This window comes from Pongo abelii, chromosome 5, assembly GCF_028885655.2.
Source record: "Pongo abelii isolate AG06213 chromosome 5, NHGRI_mPonAbe1-v2.0_pri, whole genome shotgun sequence".
Classification (NCBI taxonomy): domain Eukaryota; kingdom Metazoa; phylum Chordata; class Mammalia; order Primates; family Hominidae; genus Pongo; species Pongo abelii.
This window is the reverse complement of record NC_071990.2, coordinates 47073240-47100687: the sequence shown is the minus strand read 5'-3', so window position 1 is coordinate 47100687 and position 27448 is coordinate 47073240. Positions and strand designations below refer to the sequence as shown.

The following is a 27448-nucleotide window of genomic DNA, read 5'->3' as shown; positions in this document are numbered from 1 at the left end:
AATGCTTTACCCTCATTCTGGTACCTCCTTATCATTATTTTGACCTAGCAGTTTTAATTTGGAGTACTAGATGAAAATACTAGGTTATCTTTGAAATTTTAGCTTCTGCTTCCTCCAGAGAGAAACTCATGTATTTAAGAAATGTCGTCATTGGTTTAGGCTTGGGGCCTTTCCATGTGAGACAGACCACAGCATGCTCCTTTTAATAAAACAAAAGGACAATAACAACAGCAGCAGCAACAAAGCCTAGAGTTCACTTCTGAGGTCAGATACTGAGCAGAGTGTTAAGGGCACGGCTTTCTTTAGGCTTAACTGTGAGGTTAGTGGAGGTTTGCAGGACTGTGAAGCGCAGTGAGAAACAAAGCTGGAATCCATTTCCAATCCGGTCTTGGGAGATAATACAACTGGGCTGGTGACAGGATAGCTTCCTATCTAATCTGAACATTGAATAGTAATATTTTCATACATATTAAACTCTTAAGATAGGTTCATATTCATTATCCCATTGCATTACTCTGCTACTCTGTAAGTGGTAAAGTCATGTGGAAGGAGATAGTCAGCTACTATTTCCATTTGACAAGTTAGTAAACTAAGATCAAGAGCTTAAATGATTTCTTACTAAAATTACCCAGCTAGCTGGATGGGCAATCCAAGCCTGCAGCCAGGATGTTTGGCTTCCAGACCTGTTTTCTATCCACTAGAGCAGTGGTTCTCAAGGTGTCTGTGAGGTGGAGGTTGTGGCGGAGTCAGTAGCAGTAGCAGCATGGCCTGGAAACTTACTAGATTCTGGCACATTCTTATATCTTGTTAGATTTTGGCACATTTAAGAATGCACATTCTTAGATCCCACCCTAGGTCTACTGACCCAGAAACTCTGGGTGCGGGGCCCTGTAATCTGTTTTAATCAGTCCTCCCTGGGATACAGATGCACCTCAAGTTTGAGAGTTATCGCCCTCAGGGGTGCTGTTTTCACTTGCTACAAATTGTTCTCATACCTTTGCATTAAAGAAACTCTTGTTAATCTCTCATTTTGTTTCCAGTGCATTTTAACTCTACAAAATTGTCATAAAGTCTCTACTTAGGAAACCTTATAACTTAAACGGCCACTCAGAATCCTTAAAATCTTTTCATTTATTAAACTTCCTGAGCTGACTCATTGCTGATTGGATATAGAAACTTTAGCTTTTTTTTTTTTTTTTTTTCACTTGATCTATCTTGGAACTTCCTTGCCCCAGCTAGAGTTTATCTCCTTAGGAACTATGGAAAGAAAGTATATCTAAAAATACTTCTTTAAAGTTCTCCGATACCTTCAGTTTGTTAATATGATAATGTTGTACATAAATAGCTATAAAATATACTATTAAACTTAAAAGATCTGGGAAAGAGCTTTTGAACACCCCCATCCTTCAACACACACATGCGCACCCACACTTATATACAATACCAGATACAAAGAAGGTGCTAACTCAATATTTATTAAATTTATTAAAGGCCTTCTCTTAGAATCTCAGAGGAAAGCAAATGCTGTGAAGCCTGGCTGCCAAGAAGTACCTTTATTTGAAATATTTAACAAGATCTTAAAAGAGTAATGACACTACTGTGTCTAATGAAAAATGAGTATTTGATTCTAACATATTCAACATATGAATTTCATCATATATATTTGATCTGCAATGTAAATGAGAGTTTCTATATCTTAGTTATTCATTCATTTATTGTTTTATTCATTCAACCATTGTTGAGTGCCCACAATGTGCCAGCCATGTATCTAGGCACTGGGACTAGCATGGTCAATGAGAACAACATGTGCCTGCCCTCATGGAGCTTACAGTCTATAGGAAAGACAGTCAATAAAACAAGTGATTTACAATGAAGTGTGATGAAGTGTCACAGGACACACTAGATACATTAGGAGCACATAGCAAAGTAACAGAATTATGTGGGGCAGAAAGATGACAAGGGTCACACATGGGGCTGGAGGCCTTAGTCCTTGGAGGTCCTATCCAAAGCAAGGCTGATAAAAAAGCTGCCCCAAACTGCACTGACCATGGGAAGGTAAGGCCTGCATGGAGGAGGTGCTGCTGTGGTCTGGCCAATGCCAGCAGGCAGGTCACTTCCTTGGCCTTTGGGAAAGGATGGCGATGATGGAGAAGGTCAAGAAGATCACGCCAGCTGTGCCTCCGATCACCATGCCCAGGACGCTGCCGTGCACCTGCATGGCCTGACAGCGCTCCCCCGTGTAGAAGAAAGCGTGTCCAGAGATGCACCTGAGGGAAAAGGACATGAAGGGAGTGTGGGAACTACCCAGGCCTCAGGTGCCTCCTAGCAACACTCATCTCTACAGCAATAAAAATGGCAAACGCTCACTGAGCAGGTCCACGTGGTGCCTGGTCCCATTTCAAGTGCTGTATATGGACCAACTAATTTAACCCTGCAACAACCCTTTAAGGTGGAGGCTATTACTTGGCCATTCTCATCATCTTCATCTTACAGGAAGGGTAAATAATTTGCTCAAGGTCACATTGTTAGTAAGTGTTTCACACTTGAAATCTAATCTCAAGAGGTATGCCTCCAGATCCAGGACTCTCGGTCACCAAGGATTCAGGAGGAAGGTCTGAGACACTTAAAGGAATACATTGCCTGACACTGGCTGAGAATATAAGCTACAAAGGAAATTCCCCAGATATAGTCCGACTTAGAGCATCAGTGGTAGCTTAAAAACTTCTAAATAATATCAAATAAAATGTTACTGTAAGGTTAGTGTACTGTCACTATCTCACGAGGTTGCCCTGAAGTTCACATGAGATAATGAGGACACTGTACTTATCAAGGTATTTGACACAGAGTAAGCACATAATGGCCAACCCTTAGTTTTGTTTCTTAATGTTATCTGGTATAAAGATCAACTAATCTCATAACCAAGGCATATAACTGGTAGTATCTCATCCATACCTTTGTAACAATTCCAGCCTTTGTTTCAAACATTCCCACTAGAAGGTCTACTCAGCAGAATTCTACAGAGCAGAGTGAAACAATCAGAAGTCAGCATTTTCTGACTGGGCACGGTGGCACACACCTGTAATACCAGCACTTTGGGAGGCTGGGTGGATCACCCGAGGTCAGGAGTTTGAAACCAGCCTGGCCAAGATGGCAAAACCAGCCTGGCCAAGATGGTCTCATCTCTACTAAAAATACCAAAAAAAAAAAAAAAAATAGCCAGACATGGTGGTGGGCATCTGTAATCCCAGCTACTCGGGAGTCTGAGGCAGTAGAATTGCTTGAACCCAGGAGGTGGAAGTTGCAGTGAGCTGAAATTGCGTCATTGCACTCCAGCCTGGGTGACAAGAGCAAAACTCTGTCTCAAAAAAAAAAGAAAAAGAAGAAGAAGTCAGCATTTTCTTTTACTAATCCTGAATGATTTTACCTTCCAAGGCCTCATCTCTATCCTGAGAATTGACTTCTTAGAAATCAGTGAGTAATAGCAAGTTTATTTCATTTTTTTCTGACCCAGTCCCCTCCAAACACAACTTAGTGATATCCTCTACTGTTACCTTAGAAAAACTTATTCTACCAACTCTCAGCTGCAGGTTTCTAGGAGAGGAATAGTTTGGCTGAGTAGAGGCTGACATACAAGTGGCAACCCTGGCCTCCCTTAGCCTGGGAAGGATGCAGCCTGTTGGGGGCACATAATGGAATCTGGCATCTAAGGGCCTGCCAGGCAAAGACATGCAGACCCATGGCTTTGGAGCCCAGAAACAGATGGGCCTTCCCCAATAAAAGGAACCAGAGGGCTTCTTGGAAGAGTGATTGATTCTATGGGTGGGGCAGGAAAAATAAAAGATGAGCCTAGAGCGTGCTATGGTGCCAGAAAGTAACATTGTGTTCATAAACTCTGATGTAGAAAGAGCACATGGGGCCAACCTGGAAGAGCTCCCAAAGGCCAAAGCTGGGACAATAGAAGCAACAAAATAAATCATGAAATTATTGCAACGGAGCCCACTGAATAAAATAAATGTTTATGATTCCTTCATGATGTAAATAAACAATTGCATAAACAAATTAACGGGGTGATGGTGCCATTCTTCTTTACAGAAGAATTCTGATTAATGAATGTGAAGGACATAGGAAGTCAACATTAGAAGATCTCAGTGGTGAGTATTGCAGCAGGATGTGTCAATAGATGCTGAAATTAGTGTGTGAGGATTTGAGGAAAAGCAGGATGCCTCCATGGTCTTGGAATATCTCTCCCAATATACGTATTAATTACAGAGGGAGAAATGGTAACTCTTCAGTGGAGAGGCCTGGTGGACATGCTGTTGGCCAGATAATGAAGGTTGACATCACCCGTAATGACATGTATAGTCATCATGTACCTGTTCACATGATGCAGAGAGAAGGCATAGCACATCTTTACTAATCTTGCCACAAATGTGAAACTTCAATCTAATCATGTGAGAACAAGATGAACCAAAAAAAAAAAAATCCCTGATCAGTAATCTTCGAAAGTGTCAAGGTAATGAAAGACGAGAAAGAACTGAGGAATTGTCCCAAATTGGAGGGGATTAGGAGACAGGAGACATAAAAGCTAAATGTAACGTGAGATACAGAATTGGATCCTGAAATAGAAAAAGAACATTAGTGGGAAAACTGGGAAGAGCTGAATAAGGCCTGTAATTTATTTACTAGCATTGTATCAATGTTCATTTCTTGGCTATGCTAATTGTACTATGGTTTGTGTAATACGCTAACATTAGGGAAAGCTGGGTGAATGGTATAGAGAAAGCCTCTGTAGTATTTTCACATTGTATCTGTAAGTCTAAAATTATTTCCAAATAAAAGCTACAAAAAGAAAAAAAAAGGAGACTAAAAAGAACTCAGAAGAAATGTAAATTCTTGAGGCAGGCAGAATAGCTCCTACGTCCGCTACTGTTCAAATGGAACTGTTGCTTCTTCTGTCATCACATACCTCCTTTTGTGAAACAGTTTTTAGGGTTTTATGCAAGCAAACATTATAAAAAGAACTATTAAATATAGCAAACTTTGCTGCCAGACAGACCTAGATGCAAGTCCCAGCTTCAGCATTTTCCATCTGGGTACATTTTAGATAAATTACTTAATCTTTCTAAGTTTCAACTTCTTGATACACTAAACGGAGATAAGGAGAGCCCTTATGTCACAGGTGGCAGTGAGAATGAATTTAGATCATGCGTGTAAGATGCTCAGGAGACTACATGATGCATAACAAGGGGTCAGAAATATCAGGTGTTCTTACTACTATTATTGAAAATATAACTGTAATAATAGTACAGTGTAAATGACAGACTATAGAACTAATAATCATTAGGAACTAATAATAACATCTGTAGTCAGCAAAGATTTAAGCTTGGTCTTGAGACCCACTCTCATGGAGTAGAAAGTCCCTAGGCTAGAAACCATCTTGGGTGTTGTTAGAGTTAGAAATTCCAGCAACATCCAAAATGCTGTTGACAATACCCCAGAGGAGGAAAAGGGGTGAAAGTCAAGAGACAAGGTGACCTGGGACACCTCTGTCCTGGCAGCATAAGCCCATGAATCTGGGGCACACCTTTGTAGAGTCAAAGAAAACCGCATTCAGTTGACCATCTGAGGTAGTCTTCGCCCTACTCTGCAAACAGCAGCCTTTACCAGAAGTAAGCATGCACACGGCCCGGGTCTGCTGGCCTACCTGTCTCCCCAGCCACAGAGCCTACCTGCAGCTAGCCATCCCCTTCACGTTCACACAGATGCCGTCATTTTGGCAAGGGTTTGGGTCACATGGGTCTCTGAAGTACTGTGGCCAGTTATGGTCCTCCAGGGGGCCTGTGTTCTCCACTGACCGCTTCCGTCGGCTGGGCTGCCCCTGGCTCAGGCTGACAGGTAGGGCTTCCTCTAACATGGCTTTTCCCGAACCTTCTTCGGAGACCTGCTGCTCCTGACCTTGGAGAATGAGGCCTTGAGGGCTCAGTCTTTTGCCTTTAGTGGGAACTTCAGTCTGGCTGAGATGGGTGATATCTTCAGGAAATAGAGGGTCATAAGGAAGATCCAGGATTAGTAACTGACTACAATTAACTCCCACTTCTGATGAAAGTTCCCCAGCCTGCTTCTGTCTCCCATCATCCCTAGTGACATGGAAAAGTGGCTTTGAATCCAGCTGATTCCCACAGTATTAGCTACTTTTATTTTAAAGTAATCCAGTCACATTTTTATTTATTGAATTTGCAAAATGAAGCATAAAGTTAGCATGGATAGACTGATGGAAACTAAATTGAAATCAGTGAACTGTTACCTCTGATAAAATTATCAAAAAGATGACCTAAAATTTCAGTTTCTTTCAAGGACAATTAAAATAAAGATGTGAGTCCTTGACCAATTGAATAAAATGTGGTTCTCCTACAACACATTTTTTTAACCTCATCCCCACCCTCCATGTGTGCTTTAAAATCAGGATAAAATCAGTAGAGTGCCAAGAGCATAGGATTATTTACTCAGGAAGACCAACAAAAGTACCTTCAAAGTCCACAAACATGATGAGGTCATCATTTTTCAGGAAACTCCTCCTTTTCAGCATTTGGTGGGAAATGAAACCACTCCAGCCCAATTCGATACTTCTAAAACAATTGCAGTCCGTATGATAGGTTCCCACCCTGGATGGCCTGTCCCAGATGACAGTGTCATTTATCGCTGCAAAGTTGTAGGTAACATAAAATCACATTACCTCTTTAGACTTCACTTTCCAGTTTGTCTTTAATGAGGATACAGGGCTTTGTGAATCAGAAATAAATAAATAAATAAATAAATATAAAAATCAAAAAACGTGTTGGAAAAAAATTAGGCTATTTACTCTTTCCAGAATTGCAATTCAGAATTGAAAGATGAGAGAGGCAGAGAATCACAGCTCTGAGTGATCAGTTGTCTGCTGAGTGACTTTCTTAATGAAAAGAGAGGGACAGCTACGGCTTCTTTCTTCTAAGGCTTAGGTCTTCTCTTTTGAAAAAAAAAATTAGTGCCAGGAGCGGTGGCTCACGCCTTTAATCCTAGCACTTTGGGAGGCTGAGGCAGGTGGATTGCCTGAGCTCAGGAGTTCAAGACCAGCCTGGGCAACACGGTGAAACCCCATCTCTACTCGGGAGTCTGAGACAGGAGAATTGCTTGAACCTGGGAGGTTGAGGTTGCAGTGAGCCGAGAATGCGCCATTACATTCCAGCCTGGGCGACAGAGGGAGACTCCATCTCAAAATAAAAAAAAAAAATAGTTTGCCCATTTCTTTACTGATGTAAGTTTACTTCATGAACATAGTAACATTGAGTACTATTTTAGGACTAAGTACATTAGCTCTGCACAGAGCCCAGAAAGTTCCAAGTATTTGATAAATGATTAGCAGTATCTGTTTCCTCAATCACAATGAGCTCAGTGAGGCAGGGATCACCTGATTCACTTGTATTCTAAGTACCTAGCACCGAGTTTGGCACATGGTAAGCCCTCAATAGATGTTTGATGAGTGAATTTAGGAAAGGGAAGGAGGATGTGATGGCATCGAAAATCTTGACTTGAAACTCCAAGAAGACTATGTTAATGGTATTCCCAAGCGTACAATGTGAGGAGAACGTTACTCTTTCTTGCACCACAGAATCACATCTGTGGGCCTCTCTGGTTCAAGGGGCGGTTCTTATTTACGCTGACACCACCCACCTGGAGATGTGTGCGACTTTGAGGTAGTGAACACCATGCTTGAGGACATCCTGTTTTGGACATCGGGCTCCTGGTCGAGGATTGTAATTATCACCTGTCTGTTTTCTACTGGCCACTCCAGGATAGCATCATTCTCCCCACTGCACACGTGAAAAGCAAGTCTCAAGTAGCCAGAGCTTTCTCTGCCATTTGGGTATAAAGTTAACCCAAAACCATATCCCTCTGAATTGTAGAATCGAGGGCTCTGAAGCTTGTCCCCTATGCTGGTGTTCTCAAGAACTTGGGAGAAATTCCGGACTGTCCAGACCCCTGTGGGGCAGGGGGTTTCTGTCAGAGTGATGTCATCCAGGTAAATTCCCCCAGCTGAGTTCTGAGGGTCGCCTTTTGTGCCCTGGAAAAGGTAGCGAAACTTCTGTTCCTCTTTGAGCACTACATGGGCAATTTTCCAATTATGGTCATCATCTCCTGAGGACAGAGAACAAGGCTGGTGAGAACTGTGGCCAACACTTTATGAGTACTTATTATGAGTTTGGCACAGTGCCATGTGCTTTCCATAAATTATCTCATTAAATCCTCACAACAGCCCTATAAAATAGGTACTGTTATAAACAGGTTAAGTAACTTTTCCAAAGTTACATATCTAATAAGGAAAAATGGTTTTTTAAAATACTATGATTTATTTTATAATTCACATTCAAATCTTAACCATGAATTTGTTTTCCACTATCAGTATAAGAATCCAGGTTCTGGATTTCCTCCTGAGTTGGCTGGTTCAACTGTAACCCCTAAATGTTAGCAAAGAAAACCCAAGTGTTAGGCTGAATCGTATAAAATAGCCATTTTCTAAGCCAAAAGTCAAAAAATAGTAACTCCATATGGTCCGACCTGTCACTTGTTGCCAGAGAGCTATAAGGAATGCTGACGAGCAGATAATAACCTGTAGGACTGACTGGATCTTCCCTACCTGAAACTGACTCCGTCTCCAACATCTAGACTTTTTTCTCTTCCTTATATTGTCTGAAAGTCTACCATGTAGGGGAGTGAAGTAAGCCAAAGAGAGTACTATTGTCTAGAAACACACATTCTCATAAAGATTTGGTCTACTTGCTTTTTCTCTGAGCATGAACTAGAAGTGGGACTTTCAAATTAAGAGCTGAGGAAAGATAGTGAGAAGGCTGTTCTAGAACGTGGGATCCTGGGTTGAACAGCATAAGAAGCCAGACAGGAGCTTGGGGGTACTGGAGAGAGGAAACTGCGAAAGCAAAGCAACTCAATTCCGCAAAGAGATGCGCCTACACTGATATTTTTGCACAGGATATTCCCTAGAGTTGGGCTTGAAGAGGAGAGGAAAAATGCTTCCAAGTGGAAGTCATGTTGGCTAAACTGAGTTCTTACAGATGAGTGTCTTTTTTCCTTCTTCTGTGTCTTTTAACCAGAAATCTACTTATAGAACCATACTTTCCCTGAAAAGGAAAAGACCTTTAATCTCCCTTTGTTTTCAGGCCATTCTCTCTAAGGACAACTTCAAGGGACAGGTCTAACAATGTTCTGTTTCTTAGGGTGGAGCTGATTATGGCCTGTGTGGTCAGGTTACATGGGAACATAGGAGAGAGGTAGAGAAGGCACACAACCACCTCTGTAACATACAAATCTAGGCAGCTGCCATCTCCTGGGGAGAGCACGGCAGCCTAGTGGAAGACACATGGACTTGCAAGGTAATAGATGCCAGAAAGTCTAGGAATAGGAACAGAGATATAGGTTTGAACTATCTATCCAGCAGGTTATAGATCATGGGAATTCTGTCAAGAGAATAGGATTCTGTTCTTGCTGATTAGTACCTGCTTTGTTTTTTCTTAATATAGGATGTCAAAATGAGGTTGAGATGGGGGAATCTGGCACTGGGAAGGAGACCCAAGAGGCTATACCATATAGGCAGAGATTCATCTATGAAATTATTAAGATGGTTTCGTTTACATGCTTCCACAGGGCCACCCTAAATCAGTCAGGCAATAATGCTACTAAGATTGTTTGAGACAAATCTAATCCCTGTTAGTTCAGAATTGTCTTCTATAAGGAAGTCCTGGCCTCAGTAAAAACGTGTGTGTGTGCATGTGTGTGTACATACACATAGTTGTATGCCAACATTTTTCATGTAAGTTTGTATATAAGCATTATGTATGTAACATATATTATATACAGATATGCATATGGAGTCATTTTGTGTGTAAGTGTTTTGGTCAAAATATACATTTTGCAAAACTTAAAAGCTATTAAAATTGGTTGCAACTGTCTTAAGTTGAATATCACATAAACAACACTAAGTAATATTCAGCTAACCTTTTTGAAAAGTTTCATTGACAAACCAGTATCAGAACAGACTACTTAAAAAACCCATTCATACAGTGTTCCCAGGGAACGTACACAGACATACTCTGAATTCAATGAAACACAAAGCACAGCAGTGTAAGAAACTAAATTAAGCATAGGATGTTTGCTTGATTGATTTCATACTTAGAAGTAACACTTTTAGCTTTAGATGAAAGGGAGTGATAATAGGTCCCATCAATATTATTGAAACTCTAACTCATTTTCTCATTAAATATTTATAATCCTTGGTAACATAACACATCCTCAACTCTTAAAGAGTATCTAGCTGTCATCCTTTCATCATATAAACTATAATAAATTTCAACCAGAAAAGTGAACCCCTCAAAACTGTGATTTGTAGAGTTCCCAGGCAGCCCAGAGTGGCTTGGATATAGGCGATTTGGGCACCTGTTCTTACAAGTGACCTCTAAGGAAGGTTTCTCCTTCAAGAACAGCAGATACATAAAAAAAATTCCTTTCCCTGGACTCATTTCAATTGATAAATTAAATGCTAAGGTAGGCAGTTGGATGCTAGGATAATCTGGCCATAAATGAAGATCCAGGGTTATAAACAAAGTATTTGCTTTCTTTTGTTGTGGTGGTGGTTCATTCATAACTAGGAAAAGGGAGACAAGCTTTCTTACTTTTCAACAAAAAGTTTCTCTATCTATAATCATTTACATGCTGACCTTCTTACATATATATATATATATATATATATATATATATATATATATATATACAAAGTGACACTTAGGAACATGTTAGTGATTATAGGAAGTTAACATATACCAATGATTTATTTGCCACCAATTTCACAAGTAGGCTTCAAGTTACTTCAGCATATTAAATAATGGTATCATTTGTTTTTCTGAAACAGATGCAAAACACTATGGTCAAATTTTTTTTTTTTTTTTTTTAGATGGAGTCTTGCTCTGTCACCAGCCTGGAGTGCAGTGTTGCAATCTTGGCTCACTGCAACCTCCGCCTCCCAGGTTCTAGCAATTCTCCCGCCTCAACCTCCCAAGTAGCTGGGACTACATGTGCGCGTGGCACCACGCCCAGCTAATTTTTGCATTTTTAGTAGAGATGGGGTTTCACCATGCTGGCCAGGATGATCTCAATCTCCTGACCTTATGATCCACCCACCTCGGCCTCCCAAAGTGCTGAGATTCCAGGCGTGAGCTGGTCAACTATTTAACTACTCTCTCTCCAGCAGCATCAATTCCCACAGGTCTTTTACCTTCTTATCTCCACTCCTGAGCCATCCATTTTCTCAGTCTTGGCCTTTGCTTTCTCTAAATTTCTAGTGAAAACTGGATTTGTATATTCTGATTGGCTTCTTACAAAAGTGTATTTCATCCCTACCTAAGTCCAAGATACTGCTTCTAATTTCTCAGTGGTTAAAACATTCATAGAGTAATTAAAACATGCCATACGTTATGATAGGCTCTGAGAAGAGGAGGAAGTGGATGGAGGAAAAGGAGGAGGAGAGAGAGAAGAAGGAGGAGTAGGAGGAAAGAGGGAAGGAGGAGAAGAAGCGGGATCCCAGATTTTAACCCAATCCATTCCTCGTGTGAATGCCTCTAAGTACCTTGAAAAGTCTGCACCTTCACCAGCTTGCGAACATTGCCTGTGCTGTCATCCCTCCTGACCCAGACAACGAGTCTGTCTGAAGGACTTCCTGTCATTTTATAGAAAAATTGCAGGCACTGCTGCTTCCTCTTTGGGTAAAGAATCCGAGACTCCAGTAGGGCTGCCTCTTCCGCGGACCCCGAGCTGGTGCTGAACTGCATGAAGTAGCCGGCACCTATGGAAAGAGCAGCCAAACATCACACGTCTGGCTTCCCACACCCCAGGGTTCTGTCCACCCAAACAAAGTGAAATAGTGAACCACAGCCATTGTCCAGGCAACAAAAGCTAGAACTCTTCGGAGGAAAATAAAAAGAAGGACATTTGTCAGAAAATATTCTGTCTCAATGGACTTAGTCACTGGCTAAAGCTTGCTCTCCACTGTTGTGTTTGATTGCCTTTGTTCCAAGATTGTGAAATATATACCTCTGACTTAAAGAAAAACGGTCTTCAAGCAATGTTTAATGGAATTTGGTGTCTGTGAGATGAATTCTATTTTTCTCATTGACTTCATTCTTTAAATTAGAGATTCATTCCAAGGAAAAGAGTTGGGTTGGTCTGGTCGTTGTATAAGACACTGGAATTCAAAGATTTAGGATTTGGTTTTAAACATTGACAATGATAAGGGTTCAGTTTCCCCTGTTGCTAGCCTAACAACTGCGTGTATTATCAGTGGCAAAAAAATAATCTTTACTATATTATAAGAAGGGCTATTCAGGACACATTAGAGACTAAATGGAAATTTCCCCTGAATGTAAAGGAAGGCATTGGAAGGACACTGAAGAGGGTGAAAAGTGTCTACATTAGTGCCAGAGATAGGTTTACCTGACTCAGATATCTCAAAACTCTTTCCCCTAAGAACAATCAAGCAGCCAAACAAATGTACCATTTGGTAAACCACACACTTGTCAAAGTCAAGCACAATGAAAAATTCTTGCATATGAAGAGGTTCTTTATACTGTGTGCCAACACTCAACTCCATATCAAAATACTTCAATCAAAACATTTCACAAGATAAAAATAAAGTGAGTGTACAGTATAGTGCTGGGTACTCCAGCATTGCTCTGTGATACTCCCAGCTTCATCCTGCCTCACACTGAGGCACTTGCCTTTCATATCAGCAGCAAGCAATGATGGTTTAAATAAGCTTCCCACCAAGCTTAAAATATCAAGCAACTTTAATATTGTATCAGGGCAAATTATATTTCCTTGTATCTTCTTCTCAATATTTGAACTTGCCTGAGACCTCTGAATTATAATTATATATTGAATGCCTGGGTTAGGAAAAAAAAAAAAAAAAGAGCGCACAAGGCTAAAAAGCTTTCTAGGTAATTCTTACTCAGGAATTCTAGCCCAGGTGTTTTATGAAGCATGAATTGAGAGTCAAATAATTCAAGCCCAAAACTCAGGAGGCCTGAATTATCCCCAGCTCTGCCAATACCTAGGTGTTTATTTCCGTGGGTTTTGAATGGGAGGGATCCTCCCAACGGATCCTTCAAGCTCTTCATGTCTACACATCCACCTGTAACTATGCAAGAGCTCTCTAGCAGAGGGACATGTTCCATTAAATACCTCTTGTGAAAGAAGCATAATAGCTGCTCAAGTTAACCTGATACAGCTTTTCCAGATCTTTCTTCTGGGCTGTGGTCCTTTTCTCTTACTAGAACATTTTTTCAGCAGATTCCTCTCACAATAAAGATCACCTTTGTGTTTAGCTGGCAATTGTACATTAGCCTAGCAGGAAGCCCACAGAATAGGTTGGATTAGAGGCTACAACGGAAATTTAGAGAGCACTTCAGGCTTGGATCAATCTTTGGACACTTGGGATGATATGTTTGATAATCTGATCTGTGACAGAAACTTTTACCGTCTTCCAAAGATGGAGGAAAACTGTCAGTGGCTTATCACCTCTGACATTCCCTGTGGTGGCCTGGTATCTGGGTGACAGGCTGTGTTCCTTCTGGGAAGGGAATCTCACCAACTCTCAGACAGTTATGGACTAAGTGACTTCGCAATAGTCTGGTCTTTAAAAAGATATAATATCTGTAACTTCACCTGCTTCCAAATATGGTTAAGATGATTTCAATGGCAGGCACAGAATACTAGAAGGCTAAAATAGAAAAGCAAAATAAATGGAACCTCTGGAGAGAAAAGGAAGATGGAAAAATGGGGAGTGAAGCTGCTGGTCTGCAGGTGGGGGCTTTGTATGCATTATCTTCTTCCATTGTCACTGTGAAGTAGACATCCATATCTTGAAGTTTACAGAGGTTTGCAAAAGCCACGACTTTTAGAAAAAGCACACATATGACAACAACCTCCTGTGGTCACAATTAGTAAGTGGTGAAGCTATATTTCAAACCAGGTCTGTCTTTTTCACTACACCATATATAGGAGGTATCTGAAGCTATGCTATCCAATACGGTGGCTACCAAACCTATGTGGCTATTGAGTGCTTGAATTGTGGCCAGTGCAAACTGAGATGTACTGTAGGAGTAAAATATGTGTCAAGTTTAAAATACTTAGCCTGAAAAATGTGAAGCATCTCATAATAACTTTTATATTGATTACACGTTGAAATGCTACTATTTGGATATACTGAGTTAAAAATACATTATTAAAATTAATTTCACGTGTTTTCTTTTACTTTTTCGTGTAGATATTAAAAGTCCCATGTGTTATCCATCGTGCCACAGAGCCAGATTCACATGGACATTAGAAAATTCTACATTACATATGTGACTCACATTATATTTCTGTAGGAGGGTGTGGCTCTAGAGACATTGCCTTTATTTATGAGGTTTTATCTTATCAATCATATACCGATATCAGTTTTGCTTAAATGCATCTTTCTTTTGTGTGCCCAGAGACTGGATGCTTTTTATTGAGTTAATAATGAAGATATGAGAAATGTTTTTTGTCCTTGTTCAGATTTTCAAGTTTGATAACTAACATTCTGACTGAGGCAAAACATGGTGGCTGGCATAACCTAATTGAACCTGGTGAACCACATCAATGTGTTTGCTTTCCACTTTCACTGACCTGTGCATTGTCCCAACAAGGTGTGATCCACTTCTCCAGCCTGAGCACTGTCCTGATGGACCCAGTCAGTGTCATCCCTGGTGCCCTGAATCATTCCACAGATGTTTGCCTTCTCAAAAGTACAGTGGTCCAAAAGAGTGTGAGTTGTGGCTGCAAATTATATTTTTATCATCTGGTTAAAAATGAAAGATAGTCATTCCAAATAGCTAATGTCTTAAGCCACTAAAACCTCATTGTTCAGATACGACAGGATCACAAGCTTGTTATCTTGACTTTTTCTCAAATGAAAATCTTACTGTCATCAGATCTTAGTACTTGCTAATATATAGACACAGCCCTACCTACCTCACAGAGTCAAGATAAAAAAAATCTATAATCATTCTCTGCCATGTAAATACCAACCATAAACTCCTTTAGATCAAGAACAAGATACCTATAATACTTGGCTTAGTAGGTCTTTTGTACATACTTATTGAACAGAATCAAACATTTTATCTCTAAAGGCTAGTGGGATCATCTTTAGAAAACACCCTGCCCCAGAGGATTAGATTACTCTAGGAAAAACTAACGTAGGTAAACAATTTTACAGGATACAAAATGCTTTCAAGTCCATCACCTATCTCGACCTTTATGTAATAATGCATCCTCCAAAAGAAGCAAAAGAAGCTAGACAATAACAGCTCCTTACATTTGTCCAGTACTTTGACTTTACAAAACACAACTACATAATTAGTTTTTATAACCATCCTGTAAGGTTGGTGTTACAGTTTTCTTTGTTTGTTTTTTGTTTTTAACTACTCAACTCTGCCATTGTAGCACAAAAACAGCCATAGACAATACTTAAACAAATGGGTCTAGAGGTAGACCAACAAAAGTTTGTTCTTATTCTTTTAGCTAGTACATTAAAGAAGAGTAAAGGAAAATGTAAAGGAAATCTCTAAGGCTGAGGGAATCTCTGCTGAGGCTAGTTTACCAAGTTCTCAGAAACTGAGATACTCACTGCAATTGTACATTCGGTTCAGCCTCTCTAAATCAATGGCACTGAAATCCAGGCGCTGTCCGATAACGGAGTTAAACTCAGGGATCTTGGCTGTGATGGTGGGAACACTTGCATTCTTGTTAAATGAGAAAGGCTGGTAGTGCATCAAAGACTCATAATCATAGGGTGTATTGAGGTCTGTGATTAAGCTATCATCATAGGTGTCAAAGTTGTGCTGGTAACCTGTTAGGGAGAGAATCCACAGGTCCTTCTCAGTCATGTTATTTTCCCCATGCTGCTCTTTGACTAGATACCCAGAGGCCCTCCAAAAAAGGGAAATAGTTATATTTAAATATATATATTTAAATAGATTTATTTAAATATATAATTTATATATATATGTTTAATAGATTTATTTAAATATAAATTATATTTTATAAGCAATATAATATAAAATTACTATGCATCATTAATATTAGTTAATATATTAATATACAATAACGTATATAATATTGTAATAATTATAAAGTACATATTGTAAATTTAAATAGATATTAGAAATTACTAAATATATGTACATGTTTATACCAAAGATACATTATAAATATATATAAATATGTGTGTATCTGTGTGTGTGTGTGTACGTGTGTGTAAGACTTTCAGAAAGAGAAGGTAAAATAGCAAAGCTAAGGAAGATATTCCAAATGACAGGAAAAATAATTTTTGAATTCAGGAAAATGTTCACAATCGATTATATTCAAGACACATCATTTTAACAGCCAAGTACCTCATCCACTGAGTCTGCCCAGAGCTGTACCTGGCCTACTCTTCATGGGTTAGGAGAAGGAAATCTGAGGGGCAGAGGGAAAGGTAAGCAGCTGAAAGCAAGACAGGGGATCCTGTCAATCAAGGCTCACATCCTTCTGTTTCAGAAATAGCCTCATGGAGAACAAAAATAAAATAGGAAGAAGAAAACTTATTTTCCTATCAAAAGAGGAAAGGTAAATATTTTTCTGAGATTAGTGAAATTGAGATAAGATGTGCTGCAATGTAAAAAGCTGAACAAAATAACCGATCAGAGGGTCTTTGAATTGACTAATAACCATCGGGAATTTACTGTTTGGGCTGCATTAATGGAAAGGTTTGCAGATTTTTTTGATTTTCTTCTTGTGGAGTGATAGGAAAACTGAATGCAAATGCGGCTAACTCTTCCAGTCATAACTTCCCATCCTCACATTCTTCTCCTTCTCTAGCTCCTTGTCCAGTCACTTTTTGTTTGTTTACTTGTTTCGTTTTGAGATGGAGTTTTTGCTCTGTTGCCCAGGCTGGTGTGCAATGGCAAGATCTCAGTTCACTGCAACCTCCGCCTCCTGGGTTCAAACAATTCTCCTGCCTCAGCCTCCTGAGTAGCTGGGATTACAGGCACGTGGCACAACACCTGGCTAATTTTTTAATTTTTAGTAGAGATGAGGTTTCACCACGTTGGCCAGGCTGGTCTCGAACCCCTGACCTCAGGTGATCCGCCTGCATCAGCCTCTCAAAGTGCTGGGATTGTAGGCATGAACCACTGTGCCTGGCCTCATCCAGTTACTTTGAACAATTAGAAGAAAATGTAAGTGCCTCATACAGAGCTACATGCAGGACTGCAGAAGTGTGGTGTGGCCAGGCGATGCTCCAGCAGGTGCCTGAGGGAGTCTCTGAATGCTTTTGGAAAAGCTAAGGAGCAAGACCACGTTTGAGCAATATCTTGCTTTAACTGTAAAATCTGAATACCGATGTTTCACTCTCCCAACTCATGGGGATTATATTGGGGATTACTTGAGAGGGATCAAAGCATTTTTGAAGGTGGGACAGGTCTAAAAGAAACAACGGTTCTAACAGGGAAGGGGAAAGTTAATCCCTCCAGAGTACATGGTCCTAGGATGTCATTTGAGGTAATGGAATTGTAAAGAGCATCAAGAGTCTACAGTCTCTTGGTAACTCTCAGTGGCACCTGAAGCAAAGCACTTTCAACTCACTGGATGTGCTTTACTTAATTTTCCATAAAACCATCTGATTAGAGGCTGGGCACGGTGGCTCACACCTGTAATCCCAGCACTTTGGGAGGCTGAGGCGGGTGGATCACTTGAGGCCAGGAGTTCGAGACCAGCCTGGCCCACATGGTGAAACCCCATCTCTACTAAAAAATACAAAAATTAGCTGGGCATGGTGGTGGACGCTGGTAATCCCAGCTATTCAGGAGGCTGAGGCACGAGAATTGCTTGAACCCAGGAGGTGGAGGTTGCAGTGAGCTGAGATTGCACCATTACACTCCAGCCTGGAAGACAGAGCAAGGCTCTGTCTCAAAACAAAAACAAAAATCCCATCAAGTTAGAATAGATTATTTTAATCTGTATTGCTCATGGATTCTTATGAGAATACTTAACAAACAGATACTTTGAATAATTTTTAAAAATGTATTCAACATGTTTTTGTTGGGCCTAGTATCTACTGAGAGCTATGCTAGGTTGGTAGTGGCCCCCAACAGTGAATAGGATAGGGACTCACAGCTGAGAGCTGAAAAGGGGCTGTAATCTGGGGCATGTGATCCTGTAAACCAGGGGTCAGTCAGCAAACCTGTTCTAGAGTAGATAGAAAATGCGTTCTCTGTTGTAACTACTCAACTCTGCCATTGTAGCATGAAAACAGCCATATACAATACTTAAACAAATGGTTATGATTGTGTTTCCATAAAGCTTTATTTACAAAAGCAAGTAGATATGGCCCATGGACTATAGTTTGTCAATCCCTGCTAGACCTCAAAAGTTGAGTTTTTTCCCTAGCATAAGGAAAGAAATTTCAAAAACACAATTCTGATTCAAGAAATGGAGATGGACATTGGGAGAGAATTACATTGCCAGTACAGTGTCTTCTTAAGTTAAACAGAAAGGTTGTTATTGACCAAAGTTAAATCAATAAAACTCATAAATTACCCTGATAAAAAATACTGCCTGTGTTGATAATCTTATTGGATTTGATGTCTCTTTTGAGAACATTTCTCCTGTGGTTGCAGGCAATTTAGATATATGGAATTGTACCTGATGAAAACACAGATAGATGAGCAAATATGTGTTGAGCAACCTGTGCTCAAACCAGAGCTGAGCAAGTCTGCACTTGACCCTGACAAATGTCCCTCACTCCGATAAAGGGAACCTCATTTGGCCTAAAACCATTTTAAAAGCACTAAGTATTGTCTTCTATAAGACTTGGAAATAGAAATGTTTTCTGCTTTCTTACAAAATTTTCATCAAAGCCAAGTATATGTATAGGAAGGTAAGAAATTGAGGTTTACAGGCAAATATAGACAAAGTCTAATAGTTCCCTGAGTAGTGCAATCAGAGATTCAGTCCTTTGACCTATTACTACATTTCCTTCTTCCTTCTACACACACACACAGTTATAACACAATTACTACTGAGAGATAGGTACATGAAGTCTGAGTTATTATTTCATCTCTGGGTGAATATGCTCCAAAACTTTTCTAGATTGGACTGGGAGGCAAAGAAGAGTGCTATCTGGCCTCTGGTTCAGTGGGTGGTGGTAAGATGGTCAGAGTATGTGGTTAGGCTCAAACCTGGTGACCTATTAGACTATTATAAGTTACAGTTTTCTTCCCTACTACACCAATCCACATTCATAGAATTACCAGAATTAAAGAGACTGGGAAGGCACAGGATGAGAAACCTCACAGGTGATTTTGATTAGCCCTCTCTACCCTGATCTCGTGAAAATCATTGACCATCTTACTCCAAAATGAACTATTACAGTCCTGGCAGAAAACTTTTGAGGATTCATATTGAATTATAAAGATTGGTCAGTTCTTCCAAGCCCCCAAAAGTAAAATTATTATAGATGCACTGCAATATATGAATCCGCATATAAAATTGGGATCTAAATAAAACAGATACCTACACAAGGCTATTATTTGTTTTATAAAAGCCATGCCGGAAACAGTTAAGGCATTTTTAAATATATTAAAGTTTCATTAATCTCTTACTGCCAAAAACAATGTTTTTGCATTCTCTACACTAATTCCTTCTTAAAAACTAAGTATCTTCAGAAACATAGCATTGACTTTTTTTTTTTCTAGCACATCAGGAAGCTGCTCAATAAATGTTTTAGTGTACTCAAAAGCACTCTACTTCATTGTCTCAAACAATTAAGGAAAGTAAGGGCCAGACACGGTGGTGGCTCATGCCTGTAATCCCAGCACTTTGGGAGGCCAAGGCAGGCCGATCACCTGAGGTCAGGCGTTCGAGACCAGCCTAACCAACATGATGAAATCCCATCTCTACTTAAAAAATACAGAACTAGCCAGGCATGGTGATGCACACCTATAATCCCATCTGCCTCCCTGAGGCGGGAGAATCGTTTGAACTCAGGAGGCAGAGGTTGCAGTGAGCTGAGATCGCACCATTGCACTCCATCCTGGGCAGCAAGAGCAAAACTCTGTCTCAAAACAAAACAAAACAATCTAAAGAACAATGAAATTGTTAGAATAATATAACTGAATAATACGTTAAGACAAAACTGTTATCTTTTGCATAGTATGAGGTGGAGGCAGAAGAAGCAAGGTGCTTAGAAACAAGGAAGAAAAAAACATTAACCTTTGATTAATCAGAACCCAGATAACTAGCTAGAATTAACATAATTGGGGTGTTATTTCAGATAAAAGCATTTATTTTTTGTTTTTGTTTTTAAACAGTTTTTATTGATTTGGTAAAGCAACTGAAAAAAATACTTCTTGAGTATGCCCTATAGTCATGGAATAATCAACTAAACCTCAAACAGCCTTCCAGAGGCACAGGAGATTTCACATCCAGAGAAATGACTTTAAAATCTGGATTCACTTTCCTCATTAAGACAGGAAAGTAGAGTTTTAGATAGACTTTTAATGAAAACACTGATATAAAGCAAAGCTTCTGGTTAACTTTCAGTTGACCCCCACAGTGAGTTAACACCATTCCTTGAGACCCTTATCTGCGATGAATTACGGTCAGATCAGCACAGCCCACATAAAGGGCCAACAAATCATAACCTCTTCAGAGTCTTTGTTCCCACTAGAGAGGCTGAAGCTCCTGTCCACACAGATTTGGCTTGGTCATCCCAGGATTTGTCTCAGCCAGTGATAAATGTGATAGCATTCTCCACCCAATCACACCTGAAAGAATTTGGTCCCACCAGATGTTCACATAATCATCCCGGTCCGTCCTTGACTGCTCGTGGTAAAATCCCAAAGCATGCAGGATCTCGTGTTCTATGATGGCCTTATAGGCACATCCTTGGCCAATGGAAAGGTTCTGTCCCACGTGTTGGTCACCAACCTCAGACCAGCACCTTTAAAGAGGAGAAGAGGAAAAATTTCTTCTAGAGAATTTTTAAGTGGCTGTCATTCACAGTACTCCAAAACACAAATTAGGAGGAAATTAGGCTTGATTTTAAAAAGAAATTACCAACAGCATTCTCATATGCTAATGGTCCAAAGATGGGGACTGCTTAAAGAAGGAGCATTCCCTAGAGGGAATATTGTGCAGGCTTTAAAAGTGAAGATATAATACATTATAAAAGTGGCACATACTCAGAAGCAAATCGATCCTATTATAACAATTCGTCAAGGTAGAAAGCAATAAAAATTGGCATTCCTCCTCACCTCCACAAACCCACAGGGCACTCCAAGGAATAACACTGTTGCCTTTATCTAAAAAATTGTTGTCTGAGGGAAAGCTGTGGTTGATTTAATTTTTTTCTTTTCTTTTCTTTCTTTCTTCTTTTTTTTTTTTTTTTTTTGAGATGAGGGGGTCTCACTTTATCACTCAGGTTGCTGTGCAGTGCCACAATCACAGCTCACAGCAGCCTCAGCCTCCTCTACTCAGGTGATCTTCCCACCTCAGCCTCCTGAGAGGCTGGGACTTGGAATCACAGGCATGTGCCACCACACCCAGATAATGTTTTTATTTTTTTGTAGAGACAGGGTTTTGCCATGTTGCCCAGCCTGGTCTCAAACTCCTGGGCTCAAACGATTTGCCCTCCTTGACCTCCCATAATGCTAGGATTACAGGTGTGACCCATCGCACCCAGCCCTTTTATACTTTAATAAATTTTCAAATTTCCTATAATGAACAAGCATATATTTTATGACCATAAAAAGATCCTCATTAAAAAGCAAATTAATAAAATCCACGTCTTTGGAAATAGCAGATCTATAGTGTTATGGCAGCACGGAGAAGGCTGCCTAACTTATTTCTGAAGGGTATCAGGCAAGGAGGACCTGTAGCTTCCCTCTAAAATCAGTGGGCTCGGGAACCTCTGTCAGATTCCCTGAATTCCTTGCGGTAGAATGTCTTCCTCTTTCATCCTCCCCCCAATTATTTTTTCTCTTCTCATAAACCCAATTTTTCACCTCTATTAGCAAACCCAAAGCTTTCCACTAATTGTCTCCTATTGGCTTTAAATTGTCAAATGAAGATCTATATTTTAACCAATGCTGAGCAGAAAAGAAAGATTTCCTGATAGTCATAAATGCAACCAATGGATTGCAAGTTTCATGGTGACAGTCACAGTGTCTTACCTGCCACTCTTCTCCCCAAGATTGCTGATACAGTATACCTTCAAAGGCTAACAGATTTGATTTTTACTCAAAGATGAATCTTAGTTATTTATTTTCTAATAACTTTATTAAGGTATAATTTACATACTATAAAATTCTTTAATTTTAAGTATACAATTCAATGACTTTTAGTAAATTTACAGTGTTATGCAAATGTAATCATGATCAACTTGCCTCTCTGATAGTGGCATTTTATTACCAAATCAGAGTTTACTCTGCAAAATATTCACAACTCAGAGAAAGCATTTATTATTTATCTTTCTTTTTAAATTCCTCCCCCAACAGAAAGACATAAGTTGCAAAAATAGCATACATTCCACCTCACTGAGAACTTTTGACCTTGTCTTTCTGAAAGAGTCCCAGTTAGCCTCCAACTTCAGGAGACCAGTGCCCTGAAGGGCTTAGGGGCACTTTGGGCCAGTCCCTTCCCAAAATATCTTCCTCTCTTTTTCCCTCTCTTAAATTATCTGTAACAGAGACATCTCCTGGCCATAGGTGATTAGGTTTCCCAGATTCAGCGCTTTTGCAAAGAATGTCTCTCAAAGCTGACCTACCCCTTAATCAAGTAGTTGGGACTCACTTGAAAACAAAAAAGAAGCTGGGAGAACCTCACTGTGAAAGTGAGAATTTTGGAAAGTAATTATGTGGATTTTGTTTTATTTTTAAGGAGTTTCTTTGTGAAAAAAAAAATGATGCAAAAGTGGTAGCTGAAGAATGGAAATAAATTTGTTAATAAAGTTAATTGTTTCTCTGACGGTTTCAATGAAAAATTAAGGGTTTTAGCACTTTCTTGAAGGTCAGAGATTGCCAAGGGACAAAATGCAGTAGTCAAAAGCAGAGAGGCCCTAAAATGTGTGGTCTTTGCAAGGCCTGAGATATACTTTAAATGTTTACCCTTTACAGAAAAATAAACTGTCCAACTACTATTGGTTATCTCCATTTATATGACCTGCAAAAACCTCAAGCAATAAAACACATGCAGTAAGATGAGTTTACTCTCGTACCTCATCCCCAAAGTTATTCTTTCAGCAATATTCCCAGCCTCAGCAAATGAAGTTACCACTTGCCAGTCATCCAAATCTGAAATCTCAGATACTTTTGACTTCTCTCCTTTCCTAACCCCTCCCACTAACCAATTTGATAAGGTTAGGTTCTGATAAATCTGCTTTTTCACTGATTTCTGAAATCCATTCCCTCTTCTTTATGTCACCTGCCTCTTCCTTAGTGTAGGTACCTTCCATTTTTTCCCTAGAAAACTGGAGCATCCGTTAATTGATCTCTTGCCACCAGTCTTGCTCTATTTCAATTCTTTATCCACTGTTGATCAAGTAATCTTTCTACAATGGAAAACCAAGCATAGAATGAACCTTGCACCAAACAATAGGTTCCCTCACACATGGTTCTCCATCACCAGGCTCCTGTTCACCTTCCTGGCTCCTGCTCATTATGGGATTATGGCTGCCTCTGCTGAGTCATACAGGTTGCCAAGGAAGTGGGGAAAAGCCTGCAGTCACAGGCCTCACCCTGCTCCCATGCAGCCCGCAGTCCTAAAGGCTGGGCTTTTTCCCACCGTGCCCTTTCAACAGCACTGAGTCCATGAAAAGCTCCTGACATGAGAAGCTCCAGGCACACAGAACTTAGGGGGTTCTCCAAGTAACCAGGTTCAGGTTCATGTTTGCTCTCTCCTCTCCCTCTCCCTCTTCTTCCCTTTGATCCTCTCCTCCCCTTCTTCTTCCTCCTTCTCCTCCCTCACCCTTTCCCTCTCTCCCTCTTCCTGCCCCCAATTTGTCCTCCCTTCTTCTCTCTAACACTCATCTCAACTCTCCCTGATGCTTCATCCCACACTTTCTCAGTGGCCCACTCCCGCCCTGCTGCAACCCAGGACACTCGTTGTCATGTATTAAGACAATATACTCATTTCTCCACCACTCCCATCCGCTAACTGGAAGCCTGCTAAGGGCTAAGACTGTATTGCATATTTTGTTGCACCTACAGTCTAGCACCCTTCCTGGAATGTAGTAGGCGTGCAATTTTTAAAAAAATAGAAGAATGAGGCTGGGCGCGGTGGCTCATGCCTGTAATGGTGGCTCACGCCTGTAATCTCAGCACTTTCGGAGGCCAAGGTGGGCCGATTACCTGACGTCAGGAGTTCAAGACCAGCCTGGCCAACATGGTGAAACCCCATCTCTACTAAAAATACAAAAATTAGCAGAGCATGGTGGCACATGCCTGTAATCCCAGCTACTCAAGAGGCTGAGGCAGGAGAATTGCTTGAGCCAAGGAGATGGAGGTTCCAGTGAGCCGAGATCATGCCACTGTACTCCAGCCTGGCCGACACAGAGAGACTCTGTTTCAAAAAAATAATAATAAATAGATACATAAATAAGCTCCAAAAATAACTACTCAGGTAAGTTAGGTATTTAATTTGTATCTAAGTCGTTGTCAGTATTTTTCTGTTATTTAACTGCTATTTTTTGCGTTTTTTTTCCTAAGAGGCTAAATCATGTGCTAACTACCATTTTCATCATACTATCCATCCATCATTATCAAAACCCCATGGTCAGGACTTGGGATTAAGATGGGGGATAAGAGGCAGGACTAGCTTGCAGCTACCTAGACAGAGCAGTGTAGGGAGACTCACATCATGAATTTTTGCTCTAAGAACTACTGCAAGAACATACCAGGAAAGCCAAGACAATCCATAGACCCTTTGAAGGAACTGGATCACAACTGCAGGTTGCCTGAGACACTGAAAACCTGTGAGTCTGCTTGTTTTCTCAACAAGGAGGCTCGTGGTCTGGGACAAGTTCTCAACCCTGGTCACCAGCCGCCTGGAAATGGACTCAGTGCTGTTGAAGGGGCACGGTGGGAATAAGCCCAGCCTTTAGGACTGCGGGCTGCATGGAAGCAGGGTGAGGCCTGTGGCTGCAGGCTTTTCCCCACTTCCTTGGCAACCTGCACGACTCAGCAGAGGCAGCCATAATCCCTCCTGGAATATAACTCCACTGGACTGGAAACCACACCCCTATTCCCCACAAGAGCCACAGCAAGCCCTGCCCAAGGAGAGGCTGAGCTCAGACATGCCTATCCCTGCTCCAACCTGGTGATCTTTCTTTACCTGCCCTGGTAGCCAAAGACAAAGGTCATAATCTCTTGGGAGCTCTGTGGCCTTGCCCACCAGCTGAGAAACATGAATACTTAACCAGGTGTCCCTAGGGCAGGTTTGCATCCTCCCTATAGGACCGTAGCTGATGCACATTTGAAAGTGCCACCTCCTGTCTGGAGGATTGCCGACACAAAACCAGCACACTAAACAAAAATACAACCAAGGACCTTCACAGAGTCCGCTTCATTCCTGTGCTACCTCTACTGGAGCAGGTGCTGGTGTCCATAGCTGCAAGACCTGAAGACAAATCACATCACCAGACTCTTTGTAGATACTCCTCAGTACCAGCCCAGAGCCCAGTAGCTCTGCTGGGTGGCTAGATCCAGAAGAGCAAAAACAACCACTACAGTTCAGCTCTCAAGAAGCCCCATTCCTAGGGGAAGGGGGAGAACACCACATCAAGGGAGCACCCTGTGGGACAAAAAAATCTGAAAACAGCCCTTGAATTCCAGATCTTCCCTCTGACACAGTCTACCCAAATGCGAAGGAACCAGAAAAACAATTCTGGTGATATGTCAAAACGAGGTTCTTTAACGCTGCCAAAAGATCATGTCAGTTCACCAGCAATGGAGCCAAATGAAGACAAAATCTCTGAATTGCCAGAAAAAGAATTTTGAAGGTCAATTATTAAGCCAATCAAGGAGGTACCAGAGAAAGGTAAAGTCCAACTTAAAGAAATCAAAAACATGATGAGAATATGAAAGGAAAATTCTTCAGTGAAATAGATAGCATAAATAAAAAACAATCACAACTTCTGGAAATCAAGGACATAAGACATACTTAGAGAAATGCAAAATGCACTGAAAAGTCTCAGCAATAGAATCAAACAAGCAGAAGAAAGAACCTTAGTGCTTAAATACGAGGCTTTTGAATTAACCCCATCCATCAAAGACAAAAAAAAATTTTTTTTAATGAACAAAGCTTCAAAGAAGTTTGGGACTATGTTAAACATCCAAACCTAAGAATAATTGGTGTTCCAGAAGAAGGAGAAATCCAAATATTTGGAAAACGTATTTGAGAGAATAATCGAGGAAAACTTCCCCAGCCTTGCTAGAGATCTAGACATCCAAATATAAGAAGCTCAAAGAACACCTGGGAAATGCATCTCAAAAAGATCATCGCCTAGGCACATAGTCAGCAGGTTATCTCAAATCAAGACAAAGGAAAGAATCTTAAGAGCTGTGAGGCAACAGCATCAGGTAACCCATAAAGGAAAACCTATCAGATTAACAGTAGATTTCTCAGCAGAAACCCTACAAGCTAGAAGGCATTGGGGTCCTATTTTTAACCTCCTTAAACAAAACAATTATTAGTCAAGAATTTAGTATCCGCTGAAACTAAGCTTAATAAATGAAGGAAAGATACAGTCTTTTTCAAACAAACAAATGCTGAGAGAATTTGCCACTACGAAGCCAGTACTACAAGAACTGCTAAAAGGAGCTCTAAATCTTGAAACAAATCCTCAAAATATACCAAAATAGAACTCCTTAAAGCATAAATCTTACAGAACCTATATAACAATAACACAGTGAAAAAAAACCAAGATACTCAAGCAACAAATTGCACAATGTATAGAATAGTACCTCACATCCCAATAATAACATTGAATGTAAATGCCCTAAATGCTCCACTTAAAAAGATACAGAATGGCAGAATGAATAAGAATTCACCAACCAAGTTTCTGCTGTCTTCAGAATTATCTACTTGTACTCTTTCAGACTTTTGATGTAGGCATTTAATGCTGTGGAACTTTCCTGTTAGCACCACTTTTGCTTTTTGCTGTATCCCAGAGGTTTTGATAGGTTGTGTCACTATTATCATTCAGTTCAAATAATTTTTATATTTCCATCTTGATTTCGTGGTTGACCCAATGATTACTCAGGAGCGGGTTATTTAATTTCTATGTATTTGC

General features: G+C 40.4%; 1 protein-coding gene across 2 annotated transcripts in view; it reads right to left on the bottom strand.

Moving 5' to 3' along the window:
• Positions 1-1459: 1459 nt before the first annotated feature.
• The window catches only part of MEP1A (meprin A subunit alpha), a 45150-nt gene continuing 19161 nt past the window's right edge, over positions 1460-27448 (bottom strand). The window contains exons 7-14 of one of the 2 annotated variants that reach the window (XM_002816958.5): positions 20925-21100; positions 15746-15967; positions 14746-14895; positions 11669-11884; positions 7708-8172; positions 6526-6699; positions 5730-6030; positions 1460-2267 (exon numbers count right to left, since the gene is read on the bottom strand). In XM_002816958.5, the coding sequence (XP_002817004.3) occupies positions 2111-2267; positions 5730-6030; positions 6526-6699; positions 7708-8172; positions 11669-11884; positions 14746-14895; positions 15746-15967; positions 20925-21100 (1861 nt within the window). In that variant the 3' untranslated portion in view covers positions 1460-2110. The remainder of the gene's footprint in view (positions 2268-5729; positions 6031-6525; positions 6700-7707; positions 8173-11668; positions 11885-14745; positions 14896-15745; positions 15968-20924; positions 21101-27448) is intronic. The other variant, XM_024248508.3, reaches the window with a different exon arrangement.